Source organism: Oncorhynchus kisutch, linkage group LG29, assembly GCF_002021735.2.
Source record: "Oncorhynchus kisutch isolate 150728-3 linkage group LG29, Okis_V2, whole genome shotgun sequence".
Lineage (NCBI taxonomy): Eukaryota > Metazoa > Chordata > Actinopteri > Salmoniformes > Salmonidae > Oncorhynchus > Oncorhynchus kisutch.
In genome coordinates, this window is record NC_034202.2 from 38120223 (window position 1) to 38141891 (window position 21669).

Genomic DNA, 21669 nt, shown 5'->3' on the forward strand with positions numbered 1-21669 from the left:
ACAATGACGTTATAGCACCATGGCCGGACAATGTCGTTATAGCACCATGGTCGGTCAATGTCTCACAACTTAAGTGAAGCAGGGCCTATCATCAATGAATAGGCTAGGATATTCTACACAAACTGAACACACACTCCTTGCATCATTAGTAAAGGGAAAGCAGGTGAGCCCCCCCCCCCTTTACGTTACGGATACCAATTTTGTTTTTAACATTTTATAATTTACACCTCTAGTGTTGATAATGGAATGGGAGCGCGAAAGAGTACAGGGATTTTCTGGCGAGCACGACCAGCCTAGACACACTGTCCAAAATACCATTACCTCACGCTCAGAATAGCCTACCTGGTTCAATATTTCACAGGCTCTCCGAGCTTGACATTTTGTATGACAGCGTGTTTTCTCTTTGCGTTGATGGTTTATTGGATTGGTTGAAATGTGTTCTTTCTCTTTTTTTTCCCGGAGAGAGAGAGAGATTCTCTGGTGTGCACTATTATCCTAGACACATGGGCTGTATCTAAAATGGTGGCACCCTATTCCCTATATAGTGCACTACATTTGACCAGAGCCCTTTGGCACCCTATTCCCTATATAGTGCACTACTTTAGACCAGAGACCTATGGAACTTTATTCCCTATATAGTGCACTACTTTTGACCAGACCCTATGGGCCCTGGGCAAAATTGGTGCATTATAGGGAATGGGGTTTGGGATGCCGCCATGGTCCGAAGTACCATTACCTCAGTCTCTCAGAATAGCCTACCTTGTTCAATATTTCAGAGACTCTCCGAGCTTGATGCTATGCTGTATGATGTCATGTTTCCTCTAGTCCTTTGTGGTTTATAGGATTGGTTTAAGGCCTTTAGCCAGTTTTAAAATGTGCTAGATTTTTCATTTTCACCCATCTCTCCACGCTAACTTTAGAAACCAGAGGTCAGCACCAGGGTTTCCCCTATATCCATTTGGATCTTTTCCGCTACTCCCAAAAATCTTAGCGGGAAACACCTGATCTTGTTTGGAATCTTTATATCACCTTTATTTTAGCACAGAGTCCCGTTGAGACCAAGATTTCTTCTACACGTAGCCCTGTACACAATTTATAAATACAACGTCATACAAATATAGACGATTACAACTCAAGAGAAACAATCACAATCTTCTAGGGCTGTCACCGAACCCCAAAATATATCGGTTAACTGAAAGTCGTCTGTACTTTCGACCAATCGTTTGGTAGACATTTTAAAACGTTCATTTTTCCATATAGAAACACCCTATGTGTTTTATTAAAATCAACTATATATGCATTGATCTTGTCTGATGCTTTAAGCACACTGTTTGATGAAATACGACGACAATGACGAGAGGGAGCAAGAAATCAAGATAACCGGAAGAAAAAGCCCTGACCTGACCCATCCATCCTCATCCCATCCATCCTCATCCCATCCATCCTCATCCCAACCATCCTCATCCCGCTCCATCCTCATCCCGCTCCATACTCATCCCGCTCCATCCTCATCCCATCCATCCTCATCCCATCCATCCTCATCCCATCCATCCTCATCATCCCATCCATCCTCATCATCCCAACCATCCTCATCCCATCCATCCTCATCCCATCCATCCTCATCCCGCTCCATCCTCATCCCGCTCCATCCTCATCCCAACCATCCTCATCCCATCCATCCTCATCCCGCTCCATCCTCATCCCATCCATCCTCATCCCATCCATCCTCATCTCATCCATCCTCATCCCATCCTCATCCCATCCATCCTCATCCCGCTCCATCTGGCCTTCGCAGATTCTGCCGTCGTCACTGTCCTGAACTTCCTGCTTCCTGGTAATAGGTCGACAACCTTTCTCATGTGGAATACCAATTTATCTTACCATTTCTACTGATCTCTATGCCAGTTATGATTTTTGTACAGTGCATTCGAAAAGTATTCAGACCCCTTGACTTTTTCCACATTTTGTTACGTTACAGTCTCGAAGCCCTACGGACAATTCCTTCAACCTCATGGCTTGGTTTTTTAGCTCTGACATGCACTGTCAACTGTAGGACCTTATATAGACAGGTGTGTGCCTTTTCAAATAATGTCCAATCCAATTGAATTTACCACAGGTGGACTCCAATCAAGTTGTAGAAGCATCTCAAGGATGATCAGTGGAAACAGGATGGAAAAAATACAAGGAACGGACATTTTTATGCAACAATAGAAACCCTATCATCTTACAGTCAAAATACTATATTATTTAAATGTAACCTTTTATTTAACTAGGCAAGTCAGTTAAGAACAAATTCTTATTTACAATGACGGCCTACCGAGGAACAGTGGATTAACTGCCTTGTTCAGGGGCAGAACGACAGACTTTTACCGTGTCAACTCGGGGATTCGATCCAGCAAACTTACCGTTTACTGGCCCAACACTCTAACCACTAGGCTACCTGCCATAACCACTAGGCTACCTGCTCTAACCACTAGGCTACCTGCTCTAACCACTAGGCTACCTGCTCTAACCACTAGGCTACCAGCTCTAACCACTAGGCTACCTGTCTCTAACCACTAGGCTACCTGTCTCTAACCACTAGGCTACCTGTCTCTAACCACTAGGCTACCTGTCTCCAACCACTAGGCTACCTGTCTCTAACCACTAGGCTACCTGCTCTAACCACTAGGCTACCTGCCTCTAACCACTAGGCTACCTACCTCTAACCACTAGGCTACCTGCTCTAACCACTAGGCTACCTGCCTCTAACCACTAGGCTACCTACCTCTAACCACTAGGCTACCTGCTCTAACCACTAGGCTACCTGTCTCTAACCACTAGGCTACCTGCTCTAACCACTAGACTACCTGCCTCTAACCACTAGGCTACCTACCTCTAACCACTAGGCTACCTAGCTCTAACCACTAGGCTACCTGCTCTAACCACTAGGCTACCTGCCTCTAACCACTAGGCTACCTACCTCTAACCACTAGGCTACCTGCTCTAACCACTAGGCTACCTGTCTCTAACCACTAGGCTACCTGCTCTAACCACTAGGCTACCTGCCTCTAACCACTAGGCTACCTACCTCTAACCACTAGGCTACCTGCTCTAACCACTAGGCTACCTGCTCTAACCACTAGGCTACCTGCCTCTAACCACTAGGCTACCTGCCTCTAACCACTAGGCTACCTACCTCTAACCACTAGGCTACCTACCTCTAACCACTAGGCTACCTGTCTCTAACCACTAGACTACCTGTCTCTAACCACTAGGCTACCTGCTCTAACCACTAGGCTACCTGTCTCTAACCACTAGGCTACCTGCTCTAACCACTAGGCTACCTGCCTCTAACCACTAGGCTACCTGCCTCTAACCACTAGGCTACCTGTCTCTAACCACTAGGCTACCTACCTCTAACCACTAGGCTACCTGCTCTAACCACTAGGCTACCTGCTCTAACCACTAGGCTACCTGTCTCTAACCACTAGGCTACCTGCTCTAACCACTAGGCTACCTGCTCTAACCACTAGGCTACCTGCTCTAACCACTAGGCTACCTGTCTCTAACCACTAGGCTACCTGTCTCTAACCACTAGGCTACCTACCTCTAACCACTAGGCTACCTGCTCTAACCACTAGGCTACCTGCCTCTAACCACTAGGCTACCTACCTCTAACCACTAGGCTACCTGCCTCTAACCACTAGGCTACCTGCCTCTAACCACTAGGCTACCTGCCTCTAACCACTAGGCTACCTGCCTCTAACCACTAGGCTACCTGCCTCTAACCACTAGGCTACCTGCCTCTAACCACTAGGCTACCTGCTCTAACCACTAGGCTACCTGCTCTAACCACTAGGCTACCTGCCGCCTGCCACCCTAGCCTATTATTGAACACCTTTAATGAAGAAGCTAATAAAACGTTAGGAAACACCGTTCTAAACAGAGCGGTTCCATTTGTGATAGATGAACATTTCTGTCAAACTTACATTTCCCCCTTCTTTCTAACAGCAACAACTAGGCTGCGTTGCTGATGTCACTAGGCTGCGTTGCTGATGTCACTAGGCTGCGTTGCTGATGTCACTAGGCTGCGTTGTTGATGTCACTAGGCTGCGTTGCTGATGTTTTTTAACTAGGCAAGTCAGTTAAGAACAAATTCTTATTTTCAATGACGGTCTAGGAACAGTGGGTTTAACTGATCTAGGAACAGTGGGTTTAACTGATCTAGGAACAGTGGGTTTAACTGCCTGTTCAGGGTATAGCTCCTCTTTGTCGTGACTCGTGGTCATCAACAATTTCTAACATCCGATCCCATTTTGAATTGTTATTTGTTGTGCGATGACGGGGCTGAAAAGCGCATGTTTTCACTTGCGTGTACCAGCGTTTTGAGGAGCTGCTATCGATCGCGCTGTCTGACAGGCGATAGGCTATTCCGTTCAGTAAACTATGTTCTGGATGCTGCGCACGTAGCTAAATAACATGCATGACGACTAAAGAAAACACACACTTCAATTTAAATCCACTAAATTATGCAAATTGACTTATAGACTGGTATGCATGACCAAGTCAAATATATTTTTGGCCTGTTAACCGATTAACTGTTAGCATCGTTACACTATAGGAGTACTGAGCTGAGAGTATGGCTCTCTCTAAGTGTCTGTCTCTGTCTCTGTGTAGGAGTACTGAGCTGGGAGTATGGCTCTCTCTAAGTGTCTGTGTCTGTCTCTGTGTAGGAGTACTGAGCTGAGAGTATGGCTCTCTCTAAGTGTCTGTGTCTCTGTGTAGGAGTACTGAGCTGGGAGTATGGCTCACTCTTAAGTGTCTGTGTCTCTCTCTGTGTAGGAGTACTGAGCTGGGAGTATGGCTCACTCTAAGTGTCTGTGTCTCTCTCTGTGTAGGAGTACTGAGCTGGGAGTATGGCTCACTCTTAAGTGTCTGTGTCTCTCTCTGTGTAGGAGTACTGAGCTGGGAGTATGGCTCACTCTAAGTGTCTGTGTCTCTCTCTGTAGGAGTACTGAGCTGAGAGTATGGCTCTCTCTAAGTGTCTGTCTCTCTCTGTCTCTGTGTAGGAGTACTGAGCTGGGAGTATGGCTCTCTCTAAGTGTCTGTGTCTCTGTGTAGGAGTACTGAGCTGGAAGTAGGGCTCTCTCTAAGTGTCTGTGTCTCTGTGTAGGAGTACTGAGCTGAGAGTATGGCTCTCTCTAAGTGTCTGTCTCTGTCTCTGTGTAGGAGTACTGAGCTGAGAGTATGGCTCTCTCTAAGTGTCTGTGTCTCTGTGTAGGAGTACTGAGCTGGGAGTATGGCTCTCTCTAAGTGTCTGTGTCTCTGTGTAGGAGTACTGAGCTGGAAGTATGGCTCTCTCTAAGTGTCTGTGTCTCTCTCTGTCTCTGTGTAGGAGTACTGAGCTGGGAGTATGGCTCACTCTAAGTCTCGAGCGGCCGATGGGAAGATCACCTACCCTCCGGGGGTCAAGGAGATCTCCAGCAACATCTCCAAGGAGGAGATGGTCCGCCGACTCAAGGTCAGTAATGTCTCTATTTATTAGCCCGACCACAGCCCTATAGCTAGAACTGCTCAATTCCACTCCTGGACGGCCTAAACACTTTTTTGGGTTTTCATCTCCTTCTAATCAGGGACTAATTCTGACCTGGGACACGAGATGAGTGCAATTAGATACTATGGGGAAGAAGGGAAAAAAATGGAGTGTTCTGGCAATGGAACAGCCCTGCTATAGCCCTACATTGTTGTTGTTGTTGTTATTGTTGTTGTTATTATACTGTGTATTGTTATACTCCTTGAGTCCCGCAAGGATGTGTTCTTGGACCTCTTTTTTATTTATTTTTCTTCAGTGGAATTAGAATTTGTGGCCCATGCTAGACGGACCATGGAGAAGAAGCCCTTTATACAGGATAATAAAGATTGACTGTGATTTTATTGTTTGACTACCTGATTGATTGATTGTGTGATGGTGGTGAAGATGGACATGGATGAAGACTGGGAGGTAAGAGAAGGGAGCTTTACCTCAACCTGTCAGTCAATCAATGAATCCACCTCTCTCTCTGTCTCTCTGTCTCTGTCTCTGTCTCTGTCTCTGTCTCTGTCTCTCTCTCTCTCTCTCTGTCTCTCTCTCTGTCTCTCTCTCTGTCTCTGTCTCTCTCTCTGTCTCTCTCTCTGTCTCTCTCTCTCTCTCTAGATGGTGGTGAAAACATTCATGGACATGGATCAGGACAGTGAGGAGGAGAAGGAGTTGTACCTGAACCTGGCTCTCCATCTGGCGTCTGACTTCTTCCTGAAGCACCCTGACAAGGACGTTCGCCTCCTAGTGGCCTGCTGCTTGGCCGACATTTTCAGAATCTACGCCCCAGAGGCCCCCTACACATCACCTGATAAGTTGAAGGTAACCTCTCCATACACATCACCTGATAAGCTGAAGATATAACTAGGATGATTCCACCAAATATTTTTAGTGTCTCGATTGTTCTGGCAAATTTTCACATAGAAACTTCATTGGGAGGAAGGATGTTTGCATTATAAACCCATTTTTTAAATTATAAATCATGACGAAAGTGTCAGTTTTAGGCCCTTTTTTAGACCTATACATGTAAGACCCTATGATCCGCGAACCAAACATGATACAGACATGATCTCTTCAAAATTACAAATATTTATACTAATTGCTCCAAACTACCCTTATTGATTTTGTTCATTTTAAGACATATTGTTTGTAACAGTATACTCTACAAGTACATCACATTTCCAGGGTGGGCTCTCTGCTAATTCTGAAGTTATGATAAATGTTATGCGCACCACCAACACAGTGAATGGGAAAATGGAGTCAAATAGTACTCCCTCTGCTGGTGACTTGCTGAATGTGCCATCCTAAAGGAGTGCTGTGATTGGTTAATGACCCAGAGTGTCAATTTCTGTGTATAAAAAGGGTCATATTGTTTAAAGTACCAGAAAGCCACTCTGGAAATATTAACGTGTTTTTAAGAGTATATACAGGAGTTATAACCAATGTTTTTGTTTTTTTAAACACCACAAAAATACAAAAAAGAAGCCAAATCAAAATGTTTGTTTCGAGATAATATTTTTGATGTTGAATAAATGAATGTGTATTTCAGATTCTATACTTACTCCATATGTTTTAGAGCATGCAATAGGGAGTATGATGTGCAACCTTTCTTCAACTAGGCCAGTCGGTTAAGAACAAATTGTTCTTCTTACAATGAGCCAAACCCAGACGAAGCTGGGCCACCCTATGGGGCTCCAAATCACGGCCGGATGTGATTCAGCCTGGATTCGAACCAGGGACTGTAGTGACGCCTCTTGCACTGAGATGCAGACCTCTGCGCCACTCGGGAGCTCGAGCCTGAATGACACCGGAGCTGACCACATGTTGACTGGTCGATTGTTTGGTCAATTTATTTAGTCGAACAGTGGCAAATATGTTTTAAATAAAATGGTGGCCATTGTATCCATTGTGGAAGCCGCGGGGAGGGCACACCAGTAGTACATTTACTGTTAATTCCCATAATTTCTAATCTACAATGTTCATTTAATGCATTCAGTATATTATTATTGCAGTCTTACCATTTTAGAAGTGGACAAGTTGTTTCATTGTCTGCTACACTTGCGAGGAAAAGAAGTTTAGGTTTATTTCATTCCATTAACCAGTTGTCAATTTATTCGTTCTTCTTTTTGTTTGGAACGCTCCTGTCAGTGTTGAGTAAGGACAACGCACGCACTTGATTACATATATAGAAGTAGGACTAGTCGACATGGCCTGCACGTGAATGTAGGCCGATACATGTGTCCATATGGAGATCTGATACTATTTCTGATTGGTTTAACTCACCGTCACTGTGGCGCTTCTCAAATAATGTTTTTCTTCGCCTTTTAAAACAGCCAGTAAACAAAGTCTGTTTTTACATCAAGTGAGAAAAGCGGCATGGAGGAACTATTGTCAATTTTCCGGCTCTCTCCCTTTTGATTACCACTCAGCATGAAGGGGGGAGGGGGGGGGGATGTCATGCTCTGATCCGGTTGAAACTTAATAAAATAGGCCTACCTGTTTCCTGCTTATCCTTTGCACAAAATAGCCTACAGCAGTGTCTGTCTGTCCGGTGCTCACTGAAGCAGGAAACCCCTGAGGGCACAGAATATTTTTTATACAATGTTATAAGTTTGCTGCAGAACCAAGTTAAATACAATAGTTGCTACAATGTTTCCAGTTCCTTGGACACAGGCCACATGGGATAGCCAATGTGATTCATAGGATATTTATTTTTATCAGGATATTTTCTACCTGCAGGCTGCTATGTTTTAATTTGTTGGCTTTTATATAGGCACTTTTCTTTTACATTTATTTTTTGATGTTTATCATTTTTATTTCACATTTTGATTAACCAAATACCATTTGATTTTGCGAAATGAAGAGAATTATTATAAAATTAGAAACTGTTATGAAACTGTTATGTAGAAACAAAAATGTGCATATGAAAATCATAACTGGCACGCAGATCAGTAGAACTGGTCGGATAACTTGGCACTCCAAATGGAAAAAGTTGCCGGCCGCTGGTGTACTTCAGGAGCGTAACGGCACAATCTGTAAAGGCCAGCAGCAGAAACCGGGAGGAGGAGGGGGGGTCTGGAACAGGTTTTCAATTCCTTCTGGTTAGAGTATATTGATCTCTGGCGCCCTCTTTAGTATTTTGTCTTCATTTTTAAATTGCAGTGCTTAAAGCATCAGACAAAGCTCAGTAGCCTACATGTAGGTGATTTTATTCAAACAAGGTGTGTCTATATGTTGACCAAATCGATTGGTCGAAAGAACTTAAGTTTTTTTTAACGTTGGGGACAGCCCTAAATGACACTAAGATGATGTTTGTATCATGTAAGGTTTACACATCATATTGTCTTACAGGAAGCATGTATAGGTCTGAACAGGGTTCAAAATGACCAATTTCATCATGATATTCTCAAAAATTGGTTTGTGATACAAATGTTAAAACCATGTCAAACATCCTTCCTCCCAATGAAGTTTCTACGTGAGAATTTGCCAGAACAATCTGGAATCCCCCCCAAAATATTTTCAGCTGGCGATCTCAACTCTTGCCAATTGAGATCGCCACAGACAATAAGGCTAGCCTAGACCCTTCACTCTGTCTGTAGCTACAGTTAGTTAGCCTAAAGTAACACATCTGTGTTTGGTCTGTAGACTGCTTCTAATGGTTATTGATGGTTGTGTGTTCATGGTTGTTATTTTCAGGATATCTTCATGTTCATCACTCGCCAGCTGAAAGGACTGGAGGACACCAAGAGTGCTCAGTTTAACAGATACTTCTACCTGCTGGAGGTAAGAGGTCAGGGGTCAGTTTAACAGATACTTCTACCTGCTGGAGGTAAGAGGTCAGGGGTCAGTTTAACACATACTTCTACCTTCTGGAGGTGAGAGGTCAGGAGTCAGTTTAACAGATACTTCTACCTGCTGGAGGTCAGGGGTTAGGGGTCAGTTCAAATAATACTTCTACCTGCTGGAGGTCAGGGGTCAGCATGTGCTGGTGGTGTCTGTACTGCGCATTACATATCGTCACTGTCTGATGAAAATGTATTATTTCCAAAATATAAACTTTTCAAGAAATATAAAAATATTACAATATTTTAACAAAGCTTGTGACGTTTCATAATTATTTTGAATACATTTTCCTGGTCTTAGAGTCATGAAATATAAAAAATATATTGAGGGGAATTACTTTTCGTGGTAACCTCTCTCTCTGTATAGTGGTAACCTCTCTCTCTGTATAGTGGTAACCTCTCTCTCTCTGTATAGTGTTAACCTCTCTCTCTCTGTATAGTGGTAACCTCTCTCTCTGTATAGTGGTAACCTCTCTTTCTCTCTGTATGGTGGTAACCTCTCTCTGTATAGTGGTAACCTCTCTCTCTGTATAGTGGTAACCTCTCTCTCTCTGTATAGTGGTAACCTCTCTCTGTATAGTGGTAACCCATCTCTCTCTGTATAGTGGTAACCTCTCTCTCTGTATAGTGGTAACCCATCTCTCTCTGTATAGTGGTAACCTCTCTCTGTATAGTGGTAACCTCTCTCTCTCTGTATAGTGGTAACCCATCTCTCTCTGTATAGTGGTAACCTCTCTCTCTATATAGTGGTAACCCATCTCTCTCTGTATAGTGGTAACCTCTCTCTCTGTATAGTGGTAACCTCTCTCTCTCTGTATAGTGGTAACCTCTCTCTCTGTATAGTGGTAACCCATCTCTCTCTGTATAGTGGTAACCTCTCTCTCTGTATAGTGGTAACCTCTCTCTCTGTATAGTGTTAACCTCTCTCTGTATAGTGGTAACCTCTCTCTCTGTATAGTGGTAGCTCTCTCTCTGTATAGTGGTAACCTCTCTCTCTCTGTATAGTGTTAACCTCTCTCTCTGTATAGTGGTAACCCTCTCTCTCTCTCTGTATAGTGGTAACCTCTCTCTCTCTCTGTATAGTGGTAACCTCTCTCTCTCTCTCTCTCTCTCTCTGTATAGTGGTAACCTCTCTCTCTCTCTGTATAGTGGTAACCTCCCTCTCTCTGTATAGTGGTAACCTCTCTCTCTCTCTGTATAGTGGTAACCTCTCTCTCTCTCTGTATAGTGGTAACCTCTCTCTCTCTCTCTGTATAGTGGTAACCTCTCTCTCTCTGTATAGTGGTAAGCTCTCTCTCTCTGTATAGTGGTAACCTCTCTCTCTGTGTATAGTGGTAACCTCTCTCTCTCTCTCTGTATAGTGGTAACCTCTCTCTCTCTCTGTATAGTGGTAGGTAACCTCTCTCTCTCTCTCTGTATAGTGGTAGGTAAACTCTCTCTCTCTGTATAGTGGTAACCTCTGTCTCTCTCTGTATAGTGGTAACCTCTCTCTCTCTGTATAGTGGTAACCTCTCTCTCTCTCTGTATAGTGGTAACCTCTCTCTCTCTCTGTATAGTGGTAACCTCTCTCTCTCTCTGTATAGTGTTAACCTCTCTCTCTCTGTGTAGAGTGTTAACCTCTCTCTCTCTCTCTGTAGAGTGTTAACCTCTCTCTGTATAGTGTTAACCTCTCTCTGTATAGCGGTAACCTCTCTCTCTCTGTATAGTGTTATCCTCTCTCTCTCTGTATAGTGGTAACCTCTCTCTCTCTCTGTATAGTGGTAACCTCTCTCTCTCTGTATAGTGTTAACCTCTCTCTCTCTGTAGAGTGTTAACCTCTCTCTCTCTCTCTCTCTGTATAGTGTTAACCTCTCTCTCTGTATGGTGTTAACCTCTCTCTCTCTCTCTGTATAGTGTTAACCTCTCTCTGTATAGTGGTAACCTCTCTCTCTCTCTGTATAGTGTTAACCTCTCTCTCTCCGTATAGTGTTAACCTCTCTCTCTGTGTATAGTGGTAACCTCTCTCTCTCTCTGTATAGTGGTAACCTCTCTCTCTCTCTGTATAGTGGTAACCTCTCTCTCTTCTGTATAATGTTAACCTCTCTCTCTCTGTATAGTGTTAACCTCTCTCTCTCTCTGTATAGTGTTAACCTCTCTCTCTGTATGGTGTTAACCTCTCTCTCTCTCTCTCTCTCTGTATAGTGTTAACCTCTCTCTGTATAGTGGTAACCTCTCTCTCTCTGTATAGTGTTATCCTCTCTCTCTCTGTATAGTGTTAACCTCTCTCTCTGTGTATAGTGGTAACCTCACTCTCTCTGTATAGTGGTAACCTCTCTCTCTGTATAGTGTTAACCTCTCTCTCTCTCTCTGTATAGTGTTAACCTCTCTCTCTCTCTCTCTCTCTCTCTCTCTCTCTGTGTATAGTGTTAAACTCTCTCTCTGTATCGTTTTAACCTCTCTCTCTCTGTATAGTGTTAACCTCTCTCTCTCTGTATAGTGTTAACCTCTCTCTCTCCTGTATAGTGTTAACCTCTCTCTCTCTCTGTATAGTGTTAACCTCTCTCTCTGTATAGTGTTAACCTCTCTCTCTGTATAGTGTTAACCTCTCTCTCTCTGTATAGTGTTAACCTCTCTCTCTCTGTGTAGTGTTATATAGTGTTAACCTCTCTCTCTCTGTATAGTGTTAACCTCTCTCTCTCTGTATAGTGTTAACCTCTCTCTCTGTATAGTGTTAACCTCTCTCTCTCTGTATAGTGTTAACCTCTCTCTCTGTATGGTGTTAACCTCTCTCTCTCTCTCTCTCTGTATAGTGTTAACCTCTCTCTGTATAGTGGTAACCTCTCTCTCTCTGTATAGTGTTATCCTCTCTCTCTCTGTATAGTGTTAACCTCTCTCTCTGTGTATAGTGGTAACCTCACTCTCTCTGTATAGTGGTAACCTCTCTCTCTGTATAGTGTTAACCTCTCTCTCTCTCTCTGTATAGTGTTAATCTCTCTCTCTCTCTCTCTCTCTCTCTCTCTGTGTATAGTGTTAAACTCTCTCTCTGTATCGTTTTAAACCTCTCTCTCTCTGTATAGTGTTAACCTCTCTCTCTCTGTATAGTGTTAACCTCTCTCTCTCTCTCTCTCTGTATAGTGTTAACCTCTCTCTCTGTATAGTGTTAACCTCTCTCTCTGTATAGTGTTAACCTCTCTCTCTGTATAGTGTTAACCCCTCTCTCTCTGTATAGTGTTAACCTCTCTCTCTCTGTGTAGTGTTATATAGTGTTAACCTCTCTCTCTCTGTATAGTGTTAACCTCTCTCTCTGTATAGTGTTAACCTCTCTCTCTGTATAGTGTTAACCTCTCTCTCTCTGTATAGTGTTAACCTCTCTCTCTCTGTATAGTGTTAACCTCTCTCTCTCTGTATAGTGTTAACCTCTCTCTCTCTCTGTATAGTGTTAACCTCTCTCTCTCTGTATAGTGTTATATAGTGTTAACCTCTCTCTCTCTCTCTCTGTATAGTGTTAACCTCTCTCTCTGTATAGTGTTAACCTCTCTCTCTGTATAGTGTTAACCTCTCTCTCTGTATAGTGTTAACCTCTCTCTCTCTCTTTGTAGAACATAGCGTGGGTGAAGTCCTATAACATCTGCTTTGAGCTGGAGGACAGCAATGAGATCTTTACTCAGCTCTACAGGACCCTGTTCCAGGTCATCAAGTATGTACCACATATACACTTCTCTCTCTTTTCTCGCTCCCCTCTATTTCACTCTCTCTCTCTGTGTCCCCCCTCTCTTTCTCTCTCTGTCTCCCCTCTCTCTCTCTGTGTCTCCCCTCTCTCTCTGTGTCTCCCCTCTCTTTCTCTCTGTGTCTCCCCTCTCTTTCTCTCTGTCTCCCCTCTCTTTCTCTCTGTGTCTCCCCTCTCTTTCTCTCTGTGTCTCCCCTCTCTTTCTCTCTCTGTGTCTCCCCTTTCTTTCTCTCTCTGTGTCCCCCCTCTCTTTCTCTCTCTGTGTCCCCCCTCTCTTTCTCTCTCTGTGTCCCCCCTCTCTTTCTCTCTCTGTGTCTCCCCTCTCTTTCTCTCTCTGTGTCTCCCCTCTCTTTCTCTCTCTGTGTCTCCCCTCTCTTTCTCTCTCTGTGTCTCCCCTCTCTTTCTCTCTCTGTGTCTCCCCTCTCTTTCTCTCTCTGTGTCCCCCCCTCTCTCCATCTACTCAACACAGCCTTGAGGGCTGAATTCTGCAGCAGAGAACTTGGCAGTGAGCTAGTCGAACGAGATCAGAGCGGCTTGTATGTAGCAACGCTCATGCCCCGCCCACCTGAGCATCTGCTTTTTTTCTCAGCCATCTATGTCCTGTGTGTTTTGGGGGGGGGTTAATTGCTTTGCTGGATTAATTGCTTTCATTTTTTACCCCCCCGGTGACTCTTTAGTACTCTAACTTGTGCCTCTCGTTCTTTCCCCGATAACTCAACGACCGCTCAAATGTTTGTAATGACCTGTCAAACACACCCCGGTAATGTCTGAAATGGGCTCGGTGGAATACGTTGTCGTGTGTGTGTGTGAGATCTTGGTGAATAGAGGGTAATGGTCTTAGGAATATGAGTAATCGATCTGGGTAGAAGTTGCCCTTAGGCCCAGATCTAGGATCAGCTAACACCCCCCCCCCCCCCCCCCCCCCCCCTGATGTAAGATCAGAAACTGATCTTACATCAGTGTTAACTTCATCCTAGTCTGTCTGGCTCTGGATGCTGCTTCCTAGTGCTTCCACTTTGGGGGGGGGTTACCATTTTTCAACCTCTTCATTATCTCCAGCACAATACCAGTGTCGTCATATGTGAAATCAGCTTTTGTAGAAAAAAAAGGGGAAAAAATGGTACCTAGTGACATCATAAAAAATAAAATATAAATTTTTCTAAAACTGAGATTTGGGGGGAGGAGGCAAGAAAACCCCCTCCCTGGGCTTGAAACTTGTTTTGAAAAATCAGTTTATTTTTCTTCTTTTAGTCCAACACTATAAAAATAATTTACGGCAACATGAACACACTTCATATTATTAGTAGATGTAACTCAAAGTAAGTTCAGGGAATCGGTAATAAACATAAAAATATATTGGCTATATAATATTATTAAATATGAGTTGATGTCACGCAAATATTTTTAGCGAAGCCAACATTTTGAAAACGCTTAAATGTTTAACATATTTCCCTGAATTTGATCATGTGCCGTTTGCACCTACTTTAGCAGGCATTGTGGAGCACAGTGAGGAGGAGGGTCCTACCTGGGGGTTCCTACCTGGGGGTTCCTACCTGGGGGTTCCTACCTGGGGGTTCCTACCTGGGGGATCCTACCTGGGGATTGCAGTGTTCAGCCCACCAGGAGTATTCTACCTGGGGGTTCCTACCTGGGGATCCTACCTGGGGGTTGCAATGTTCAGCCCACCAGGAGTATCCTACCTGGGGGATCCTACCTGGGGGATCCTACCTGGGGGATCCTACCTGGGGGATCCTACCTGGGGGATCCTACCTGGGGGATCCTACCTGGGGGATCCTACCTGGGAGATCCTACCTGGGGGTTGCAGTGTTCAGCCCACCAGGAGGATCCTACCTGGGGGTTGCAGTGTTCAGCCCACCAGGAGTATCCTACCTGGGGGTGCAGTGTTCAGCCCACCAGGAGAATACTACCTGGGGGGTGCAGTGTCCAGCCCACCAGGAGAATACTACCTGGGGTTTGCAGTGTTCAGCCCACCAGGAGAATACTACCTGGGGGATCCTACCTGGGGTTTGCAGTGTTCAGCCCACCAGGAGGATACTACCTGGGGGTTGCAGTGTAAGCATTGCATGTTGCTGAATTAGCCTCTTGTCGTTAAGAAAGGTGTTGGCGGTCTGATCATTGAAGGTCTAATGGGTTTTAGATATCGTCATGATCCATTACACCTCATAGTACAACACACTGCTTAATACTAATGTAGAAGTATACTTTTAGTTTCTTCAATCGTACGTACAACATTGTGTAATGTAATCAGTCTATAAATGTTGAATTACCCACAATCCTCTAAAAACGGGCAAGTTGTTAGCAACAACTTAAATTTTTTTAAGGTGAGTTATTATAATAATGTACTAAATGTAGTAAAATAAACATTTTATCTCTTTAGTTATCCTGTAAATATTTTGTTTGGGGGGGGTGGGGGTAAAATGATATTCACACATCATTAAAACAACTTGAACACCCTTTAAAAAAAAATTATGATATGTTTGTTAAATTATTTTTGTCCATTTCAATTCCCCCACAGAATATTGTTTTACAGTGCACCCACCCTGTCACTAAGAAAAGTTTATGCGTGGCGAAATTGTCCTTTTAAGCCAAGGGCCGTATGTATCAAGGGTCTCAGAATAGGAGAGCTGATTTAGGATCAGTTTGACCTTTTTCATGTCACAATGAATAAGATTACATGGACAGGAGGGGACCTGATCCTAGATCAGCACTCCTAGATGCTTGCTATATACAGTGGCCCGTTTACTAGGTACACCCGGTTCACGGAAATGTTTGGCTCCTACAGACAGTGAGTCACGTGGCCGTGGCTGGCAGACCGGCATCGAGGCATTCAGCTACTGTTTGGTTAAACGTTAGAATGGCCGAAACGAGTAACTGAGCGCGCTATGATCGTCGGTTCCCGGGGCGCGTCGGTTCCCGTATCTAGGAAACGGCTGGCCTGCTGGGGCTTTTTAAAACACAGCCGTGTCTAGGTTTTTACTGAAAAATTATGCGACAAAATTTAAAAAAGTCCAGTCAGCTGCAGTCCTGTGGGCAAAAACAGCTTGTTGATGAGAGATGTTGAAAGGAGAATGGCAAAGAATCGTTCGAGCTAACATGTGGGCCACAAGCAGTCAAATAACGGCGCAGAACGGCATCTCGGAACGCACAACTCTTCGGTCCTTGTCATGGATGGCCTGTTCCAGCCGACGACCACACGGGGTTCCGCTCCTACACGGGGTTCCGCTCCTACACGGGGTTCCGCTCCTACACGGGGTTCCGCTCCTACACAGGGTTCCGCTCCTACACGGTGTTCCGCTCCCACACGGGGTTCCGCTCCCACACGGGGTTCCGCTCCCACACGGGGTTCCGCTCCCACACGGGGTTCCGCTCCCACACGGGGTTCCGCTCCTATCAGCTAAAAACAAGAAGTAGCGGCTCCAGTGGGTGGATCGATTCCCATCCCTGGACAATTGCGGAGTGGAAAAACATCACCTGGTCCAATGGATCATGGTTCTGTTGTGTCGTGCTGATGACAGTCAGGATTTGGTGTAAACAGCGTGAGTCCATGGCCCCATCCTGCCTGGTGGTGGTGGTATAATGGTCTGGCCCCATCCTTCCTGGTGGTGGTGGTATAATGGTCTGGCCCCATCCTGCCTGTTGGTGGTGGTATAATGGTCTGGCCCCATCCTGCCTGGTGGTGGTGGTATAATGGTCTGGCCCCATCCTGCCTGTTGGTGGTGGTATAATGGTCTGGCCCCATCCTGCCTGTTGGTGGTGGTATAATGGTCTGGCCCCATCTGGCCCCCCCATTTTTAATTTTTTTATTATTATTATTATGTTTTCTTCTTGGGCCTCTATAACTATATCTATTGTTTTTATTTTTGTTGTTGTTGTGTGATTTGGATTGATCCCCTCTACCACACGGAACCCCACTAATCTACTGACGGAGCGCAGGAGGTGGCTAACAACAGACCTCCATCCTATGCTAGCTTGCTACCGATGCCCTGGCTAGCTGTCTAAATCACCAACCAACCTCTCCACTCACCGGACCCTTTTGATCACTCGACTAAGCATGCCTCTCCTTAATGTCAATATGTCTTGTCCATTTCTGTTCTGGTTAGTGTTTATTGGCTTATTTCACTGTAGAGCCTCTAGTCCTGCTCACTATACCTTATCCAACCTATTAGTTCCACCACCCACACATGCAATGACATCTCCTGGTTTCAACGATGTTTCTAGAGACAATATCTCTCTCTTCATCACTCAATACCTAGGTTTACCTCCACTGTATTCACATCCTACCATACATTTGTCTGTACATTATACCTTGATGCTATTTTATCGCCCCCAGAAACCTCCTTTTACTCTATGTTCCAGACGTTCTAGACGACCAATTCTCATAGCTTTTAGCCGTACCCTTATTCTACTCCTCCTATGTTCCTCTGGCGATGTAGAGGTGAATCCAGGCCCTGCAGTGCCTAGCTCCACTCCTATTCCCCAGGCGCTCTCTTTTGACGACTTCTGTAACCGTAATAGCCTTGGTTTCATGCATGTTAACATTAGAAGCCTCCTCCCTAAGTTTGTTCTATTCACTGCTTTAGCACACTCTGCCAACCCGGATGTTCTAGCTGTGTCTGAATCCTGGCTTAGGAAGACCACCAAAAACTCAGACATTTTAATTCCAAACTACAACATTTTCAGACAAGATAGAACTGCCAAAGGGGGCGGTGTTGCAATCTACTGCAAAGATAGCCTGCAGAGTTCTGTCCTACTATCCAGGTCTACTATCCAGGTCTGTACCCAAACAATTTGAACTTCTACTTTTAAAAATCCACCTCTCTAAAAACAAGTCTCTCACCGTTGCCGCCTGCTATAGACCACCCTCTGCCCCCAGCTGTGCTCTGGACACCATATGTGAACTGATTGCCCCCCATCTATCTTCAGAGTTCGTGCTGCTAGGCGACCTAAACTGGAACATGCTTAACACCCCAGCCATCCTACAATCTAAACTTGATGCCCTCAATCTCACACAAATAATCAATGAACCTACCAGGTACCTCCCCAAAACCTTAAACACGGGCACCCTCATAGATATCATCCTAACCAACTTCCCCTCTAAATACACCTCTGCTGTCTTCAACCAAGATCTCAGCGATCACTGCCTCATTGCCTGCATCCGTAATGGGTCAGCGGTCAAACGACCTCCACTCATCACTGTAAAACGCTCCCTGAAACACTTCTGCGAGCAGGCCTTTCTAATCGACCTGGCCGGGGTATCCTGGAAGGATATTGATCTCATCCCGTCAGTAGAGGATGCCTGGATATTTTTTTTAAATGCCTTCCTAACCATCTTAAATAAACATGCCCCATTTAAGAAATTTAGAACCAGGAACAGATATAGCCCTTGGTTCTCCCCAGACCTGACTGCCCTTAACCAACACAAAAACATCCTATGGCGTTCTGCATTAGCATCGAACAGCCCCCGTGATATGCAGCTGTTCAGGGAAGCTAGAAATCATTATACACAGGCAGTTAGAAAAGCCAAGGCTAGCTTTTTCAAGCAGAAATTTGCTTCCTGCAACACTAACTCAAAAAAGTTCTGGGACACTGTAAAGTCCATGGAGAATAAGAACACCTCCTCCCAGCTCCCCACTGCACTGAAGATAGGAAACACTGTCACCACTGATAAATCCACCATAATTGAGAATTTCAATAAGCATTTTTCTACGGCTGGCCATGCTTTCCACCTGGCTACTCCTACCCCGGACAACAGCACTGCACCCCCAACAGCAACTCGCCCAAGCCTTCCCCATTTCTCCTTCTCCCAAATCCATTCAGCTGATGTTCTGAAAGAGCTGCAAAATCTGGACCCCTACAAATCAGCCGGGCTAGACAATCTGGACCCTTTCTTTCTAAAATTATCTGCCGAAATTGTTGCCACCCCTATTACTAGCCTGTTCAACCTCTCTTTCGTGTCGTCTGAGATTCCCAAAGATTGGAAAGCAGCTGCGGTCATCCCCCTCTTCAAAGGGGGGGACACTCTTGACCCAAACTGCTACAGACCTATATCTATCCTACCGTGCCTTTCTAAGGTCTTCGAAAGCCAAGTCAACAAACAGATTACCGACCATTTCGAATCTCACCATACCTTCTCTGCTATGCAATCCGGTTTCAGAGCTGGTCATGGGTGCACCTCAGCCACGCTCAAGGTCCTAAACGATATCTTAACCGCCATCGATAAGAAACATTACTGTGCAGCCGTATTCATTGATCTGGCCAAGGCTTTCGACTCTGTCAATCACCATATCCTCATCGGCAGACTCGACAGCCTTGGTTTCTCAAATGATTGCCTCGCCTGGTTCACCAACTACTTCTCTGATAGAGTTCAGTGTGTCAAATCGGAGGGTCTATTGTCCGGACCTCTGGCAGTCTCTATGGGGGTGCCACAGGGTTCAATTCTTGGACCGACTCTCTTCTCTGTATACATCAATGAGGTCGCTCTTGCTGCTGGTGAGTCCCTGATCCACCTCTACGCAGACGACACCATTCTGTATACTTCCGGCCCTTCTTTGGACACTGTGTTAACAACCCTCCAGGCAAGCTTCAATGCCATACAATTGCTCTTAAATACAAGTAAAACTAAATGCATGCTCTTCAACCGATCGCTACCTGCACCTACCCGCCTGTTCAACATCACTACTCTGGACGGCTCTGACTTAGAATACGTGGACAACTACAAATACTTAGGTGTCTGGTTAGACTGTAAACTCTCCTTCCAGACCCATATCAAACATCTCCAATCCAAAGTTAAATCTAGAATTGGCTTCCTATTTCGCAACAAAGCATCCTTCACTCATGCTGCCAAACATACCCTTGTAAAACTGACCATCCTACCAATCCTCGACTTTGGCGATGTCATTTACAAAATAGCCTCCAATACCCTACTCAACAAATTGGATGCAGTCTATCACAGTGCAATCCGTTTTATCACCAAAGCCCCATATACTACCCACCATTGCGACCTGTACGCTCTCGTTGGCTGGCCCTCGCTTCATACTCGTCGCCAAACCCACTGGCTCCATGTCATCTACAAGACCCTGCTAGGTAAAGTCCCCCCTTATCTCAGCTCGCTGGTCACCATAGCATCTCCCACCTGTAGCACACGCTCCAGCAGGTATATCTCTAGTCACCCCCAAAACCAATTCTTTCTTTGGCCGCCTCTCCTTCCAGTTCTCTGCTGCCAATGACTGGAACGAACTACAAAAATCTCTGAAACTGGAAACACTTATCTCCCTCACTAGCTTTAAGCACCAACTGTCAGAGCAGCTCACAGATTACTGCACCTGTACATAGCCCACCTATAATTTAGCCCAAACAACTACCTCTTTCCCAACTGTATTTAATTTTAATTTATTTATTTATTTTGCTCCTTTGCACCCCATTATTTTTATTTCTACTTTGCACATTCTTCCATTGCAAAACTACCATTCCAGTATTTTACTTGCTATATTGTATTTACTTTGCCATCATGGCCTTTTTGCCTTTACCTCCCTTCTCACCTCATTTGCTCACATTGTATATAGACTTGTTTATACTGCATTATTGACTGTATGTTTGTTTTTACTCCATGTGTAACTCTGTGTCGTTTTATCTGTCGAACTGCTTTGCTTTATCTTGGCCAGGTCGCAATTGTAAATGAGAACTTGTTCTCAACTTGCCTACCTGGTTAAATAAAGGTAAATAAATAATAAATAAATAAATAATCCTGCCTGGTGTTAATGGTACAGGCTGGTGGTGTTGGTATAATGGTCTGGGGAATGATTTCCTGGCATACTTCAGGTCCCTTGATACCAATTGAGCTATGTTTTTAACAACCCAACTTAGAATCTGTAGAATCCATTCCCCAAAGAAGTCAGGCTGTTCTGGGGGGGGGGGGGGGGGGGGTCTGACCTGGTACTAGATTGGTGTACCTAATAAACTGGCCACAGAGTGTACTGTAAAGATCTGTGTTTTTTTTTAAATCAAAAGTGTTATAGCGACAAAATGTGATTTTACTTGACTCCTGTTTCCGTAGCAACGGGCACAACCAGAAGGTGCACATGCACATGGTGGATCTGATGAGTTCCATCGTCTGTGAGGGAGACAGCGTGTCACAGGAACTACTAGACACCGTGCTGGTCAATCTGGTGCCTGCACACAAGGTACACACACACACACACTGAAAACACACACACACACACTGAAAACACACACACACACACACACACACACACACACACACACACACACACTGAAACACACACACACACACACTGAAAACACACACACACACACACTGAAAACACACACACACACACACTGAAAACACACACACACACACACACACACTGAAAACACACACACACACACACTGAAAACACACACACACACACACACACACACACTGAAAACACACACACACACACACACACACACACTGAAATCACACACACACACTGAAATCACACACACACACTGAAATCACACACACACACACTGTAAACACACACACACACTGAAAACAC

General features: G+C 44.7%; 1 protein-coding gene across 1 annotated transcript in view; it reads left to right on the forward strand.

Annotated features, from left to right (window-relative positions):
- Window positions 1-21669, forward strand: part of LOC109880228 (sister chromatid cohesion protein PDS5 homolog B) — an 82317-nt gene that overhangs the window by 24287 nt on the left and 36361 nt on the right. Inside the window, exons 2-6 of the mRNA XM_031809084.1 lie at window positions 5378-5503; window positions 6176-6379; window positions 9254-9340; window positions 12978-13075; window positions 21180-21306. Of these exons, the coding sequence (XP_031664944.1) occupies window positions 5396-5503; window positions 6176-6379; window positions 9254-9340; window positions 12978-13075; window positions 21180-21306 (624 nt within the window). The 5' untranslated portion in view covers window positions 5378-5395. The remainder of the gene's footprint in view (window positions 1-5377; window positions 5504-6175; window positions 6380-9253; window positions 9341-12977; window positions 13076-21179; window positions 21307-21669) is intronic.